Genomic DNA, 5,000 nt, shown 5'->3' on the forward strand with positions numbered 1-5,000 from the left:
AGTTGGTAATTCCGTGGTAATTGTAGCAGATTTTTCTGAAGCTAGCCTCCATTTAACAAATAGATTCCATGTTGCCGTGCGTCTGTTCAGTAATAGATCACAGATGACGTCAAAATGTGGTAAGAACAAAAAAGTGGCACACGAGGCGATAGCCGAGTGTGTCACTGACCTTCGATTACAGCATTCAGGGTTTTGGGCGCCCTAAAAATGGCGACTGAAGTAATGTGGGCGCGCAATGTAAGTGGATGATTAAGGTTCTTTAACCTCAATCAATCGTTGAGAACATTTTATTTCAACTCGTAAACATGAAAGGGAAGAACTGTTGAAGCATATGTTTATAAAACAAAGCCTCTTAAGAACCATGTTACCAAAAAAAGATAGTAGAGATACGATATCTTTCAATTTACTGTCATAAGAGTAAATACAGATTTTACAACACGAAATAACGTGTCCCTTAACTTAAGCTATAAGGACATAAATTTCGTAAATTCTTGAACTCGATAAAGTCGCTAGGTTCTCTTATACCAGGAGGAAAAGCATTCAAATTTACCAGTTTGCAAGCAGGGTCTCTCATCTGACTAGATTGTGAAAAACCTAAAAATCCATTCTTAATTAAAACAACTAAAGAAAACCTATATAATGTCAGCTATCTATCAATTAAACGGTGCTTAATCAACTAACAAAAGTTGGCTGTGTGATCTTAATTCTTTAATGTTCCAACCATACTAAGCTTTTCTACTTCATCTACTTTGTTAAACTGATCATGAACACATGCATGTTTGCTTTTTTTCTGATTATTTCTACCATGAAAAGTTTCATAATATACCTGTTTCTTTAGTATCTGCACTACATAATTACAATACCCGCAGCGCATCATCCAATCAAGTTTTCATACCCTCATTTCGAACTAATCTTAGGAGATTTTGCCCCAGCATTTTTGGAAGGGTCTTTTTGGAATAATATTCCGCAATTCATCAGGGACAAACTATCTCACTGGTTCCTTGCTCAATACTAATAAAACATTATCTTTTTCATAACTTACTGAGCCATTACATCATCTATTTTCCTTCACTTTTTTATTGAAAATTTCGTATTTTGTTATACGTAACTTTAAGGGGTACAGCATTAGTTGTAGTCGTGGCCCTCTCATTTCCTTCCACTATACTGTGTAAATTAATTTAATTATTGTAATTTTGTATCGTACGTTTATTACTTTTTTGACCCTTTATCTACTTAATTATGTATCAGCTAGGGTTTGGAGAAATAAAAACATACTAATAATAAAAATAAATTCTAAAAAAATTCTACTCGGCTGTCAGATCAGTGACATTGGCGTACATTCTTGTGTCGTACTGACTGAGGTTTACATATGTCTGCAAAAGAAAATTTGGAATGTGTTAAGCTCAGTTTTACTTAATTGTTTAAGCCAAGAAGTTCATACCCTAGTTGATTTAAACATTGAAGAAGGCCACGAACGAGGGAATACGGTAATAAACAAGTGGTTGTGAGAATAAAAGGATTAAAAATGGAACATAGATGACAGTGGAAGACTAGGCTTTTCGGCGCAGGTACGTTTGAATTAATTAAGTTTTCGTGGAGACCAGAACGTCAGGAGAAACCCCCTTCATTAATCCCAGCGCTGGCGTAGTGGTGAGAGCACTTGTTTCCCACCAGTGTGGCCTGGGTTTAATTCCCAGACTGGCGTCATATGTGGGTTGAGTTTATTGGTTTTACTCATCTCCGAAATGTTTTCCTCCTGGTAATACCGTTTTCCCCTCTCCTTAAAAGACCAACGTTTGGTTTGAGTTGGTTAATTTGCTTATGTCAGTTTACAGTGTCTCCAATTAATGCACTAGAAGACTAGACACTTAAATAAAGTTCCTTTAATTTCCTTTCCTTTCCTTTCCTCAAATTCTCCCTTGATTTCTTTACCTTGTGATTCCTCTCCATATCCTTCATTGTTCTCCTCAGCTTTTCAAATGTCGGGCGATCACTTGGGTCTTCTTCCCAACACTTCATCATGATTTCATACCTAAAATTAAAAGGTTCTTACTTATTGGGAGGTTGTTTATGCAAGCATTAAATCGTCTACTTATTACTCAATATCACAATTGAGAAGTAAGTATTTTACAGTTTGCTGTCCACATGTCTTGGCTTTGGCATTCTGTATCCTTGTTGAAGTTTATCCGCAATAAGCCTGGCGTTTGTGTCCGGGTATGGTGATCCACCTATGGGTATAAAGATCCAGCCTCAATAACACTTGATACGAAAACGTGAAATTTGCCCAGTTAAGTAAGCGATACTGATTGCAGAACTATTTTCAGTTATTAGTGTGCACATTTTTGTAATTAGGTCAAATCGTTTCTAAATCGAAGCGTACCAATTGTTAGAACTTCATAGAGAAGGATGCCATAACTCCACCTGCAAAAAGGAGTGAAACAAATAAGAAGCAGAAAATGAGACTGGAAGTAAGGAAGCATCCATTTCAAAAATGGAACAATCATTAGAGAAAAGAAGTAACAACAACTCTTAGGAGGAAGATATTTAGGTCTGCTGCAAAATGAAACGGGAATGGACAACAATCACTTCCAAAAGGAAAATAATTTAAACCTTTTACTGACACGGATATACTTACACATCACTTTGTGTTGTGTACACTCCGTAAAGCAAGGCCTCAAATGCAGTCCACTTAACAGGTAAACGACCCTATGTACAAAGACAATTACAGAATACTCTTAGAAGAAACGAATACATCTGGTACTTGATCGTAGCATTTTCGCAAAGCAAAGTTTAGTTGTAGCTTTACCCGACTTTTTTTGGTATAAATATCGTCCTGGCCCACATTCCTCGCCATCCCAAAATCTGTCACCTTGCATCTCTCTCCTTCACCGACAAGAACATTTCTCGCCGCCAAGTCGCGATGGACAATCTAACAGAAATTGAGTAAGAATATGTATTAAGAAGAATAGTAAATTTAACGACAAAATTAACTCTATCAGAAGCGTCCCATCTTCAGAAAATGTCAAAGTATTTTAAGTGGGCCTCATTATCGAGGGAACACATCTATATGAATCTACATTTCTAATAATTGACCATAGTTTGAGTCCTGTAATGCGGTCTCATCAATCAACAGCGAATAGAGGAAAGCTTTTTACACACGACATTAGAAAACGCTAACTGGTAGGAGAGAATCAAGTTGTTCTATTTTAACACCGAAGAAAAATCCACTAGTAAGTAATAAGAGTAGAAATTGCACCCCTTGCATCCGAAGGGAAACCTTTAGCTTTAATCACCCACCCAAACATTCTTTTCAATTAAATTCGTGTTAATTTACGTGCACGGACATGTTTCACAACAGCCATAGTTTGATGCTACTCTGAATTAGAGAATCATGAAGGCAGCATAAAAGGATGCAATCCAAAGACCTGTAACCTCTTAAGTTACATTCACAGCTGTCTAAACTAAACGTTAACTGAACTCAGTTATATGTCTCATTGTCAGCCTGGTTGCAGTTCCGTTTCACTTACAGTATCAATGTAATAATGAATATCCTGCAAATGTATTTTCATGGTGTTCTAAACATTTATTTCCTATTTATGGATGCAGACTGATGGCGATCTTCCCTTGGTGAGCAAACCTTTTTCGAACACAAGTAACACATCCCATCAGCAACCTGCCAAGCGAATTTTATCAGCTGTTCCGAAGTCAGATTGGTCTCCGGTTGTACATCCGGGTCCTTATAGTAAGTGTCGTTTAGTCCTCGGCTCTTTCTTAGGTATCCCAAGAGGTCTCCAAATGGAACATACTCGATCAAGACCATCAGTGGTTCTGTGGAAAACAAGGTTTCTGAAATATGGTGTGTTCATATTCATCCTAGGAATTACTAGCTTCTTTCAACACCCTCTTAACAGAATTCCCAATCCAAATTAGTCACTTTTTACACCATGAAGAATAAAACTGATCCACGTTGCAAAAAAGAAATTAACTTCTTCATAAACTTGACTCAAGATTCTTGAGTGTACTTTTGCTTATTCTTTGAACCACGTTCCATCCCTAGCCCGCCTCGAGTTACACCAGAATAGGCTTGACTCATTTCTTAAATGAGAGAAAACAAAACAAAACAAAACAAATTTAAAAGCACAACAAATTATGAAGACGTCAGTTTTACCGCTTTCAGTGACGCATCCGATGAGCTTGATAACATGAGGATGGGGTTTCATTTTTTTCATCAGCTCCAATTCTGACAACAGATCCTTTCTATCTGACGGAGGAGCATTGGCTAGGAAGTAAGGAATAGAAATTCTTGATGGCAGTTGACTCGGGATGGCTAAAGTAGTACTACAACAGATTATCGTTAAAGTGTAAATACTTTGAATTATTTTAGCTAAGAGCAAAATAATCCAATTGTCAAACAACAAATGATGTTTCGCGGAAGGATTGTAGTTATTAACGCCATTCATTTTATTAATTAAGCGAGAAACTGCATGGCCAGCAGTAAAAGACATGTACTTTTTCATATATAGTGCTGATATCCTATGATCAATGTCTCAAAGCAAGCTGACTTTATAAACCTTATCAAGCCAGTCTACCGCTTCCATTTTGCGCTTTTAAAAGCAGTATAAACAAATGAGTGAAAGCACATGTTAAGGATAAGCGGAAACCAACCTTTCAGCATTTTTACTGCCACTGTCCTTTCCTCCTGATGTTCTCTTACATTTTTCAGTGTTGCCTGGGCAACCTGAGAAGAGGCTCCTTTACCGATGATTTTGATAACATGAACATGTTCTTGACTCACTTCCCAGCTTCTTCCAGACGGATGAAGTGGCATGTAAGATCCACTCCCTGCAGCTAGCCTCGCAGACTCCTTCGTATTTAGATCGCTGGGAAGTCCTAAGTTGTCTTTAACTTGCAAAGATACTGGATTCTGGTGATAATTAATCCACAAAAATGTCAGTAAAGCTCTAATTGTATCTCTCAGGGCTACTGCAATGCTAATGAAT

At 37.4% G+C, this 5,000-nt stretch overlaps 1 protein-coding gene across 3 annotated transcripts in view; it reads right to left on the reverse strand.

Moving 5' to 3' along the window:
* Positions 1-5,000, reverse strand: part of LOC137983811 (uncharacterized) — a 37,484-nt gene that overhangs the window by 739 nt on the left and 31,745 nt on the right. For 2 of the 3 annotated variants that reach the window (XM_068830988.1, XM_068830989.1), the window contains exons 10-18: positions 4,666-4,924; positions 4,169-4,279; positions 3,638-3,828; positions 2,807-2,929; positions 2,636-2,706; positions 2,381-2,421; positions 2,132-2,228; positions 1,933-2,032; positions 1-1,373 (exon numbers count right to left, since the gene is read on the reverse strand). The exon at positions 1-1,373 is cut by the window's left edge and continues 739 nt beyond it. In XM_068830988.1, coding sequence (XP_068687089.1) covers positions 1,305-1,373; positions 1,933-2,032; positions 2,132-2,228; positions 2,381-2,421; positions 2,636-2,706; positions 2,807-2,929; positions 3,638-3,828; positions 4,169-4,279; positions 4,666-4,924 — 1,062 coding nt within the window. In that variant the 3' untranslated portion in view covers positions 1-1,304. The remainder of the gene's footprint in view (positions 1,374-1,932; positions 2,033-2,131; positions 2,229-2,380; positions 2,422-2,635; positions 2,707-2,806; positions 2,930-3,637; positions 3,829-4,168; positions 4,280-4,665; positions 4,925-5,000) is intronic. The other variant, XM_068830990.1, reaches the window with a different exon arrangement.

This window comes from Montipora foliosa, chromosome 13 (genome assembly GCF_036669935.1).
Source record: "Montipora foliosa isolate CH-2021 chromosome 13, ASM3666993v2, whole genome shotgun sequence".
In the NCBI taxonomy this organism is placed as follows: Eukaryota; Metazoa; Cnidaria; class Anthozoa; order Scleractinia; family Acroporidae; genus Montipora; species Montipora foliosa.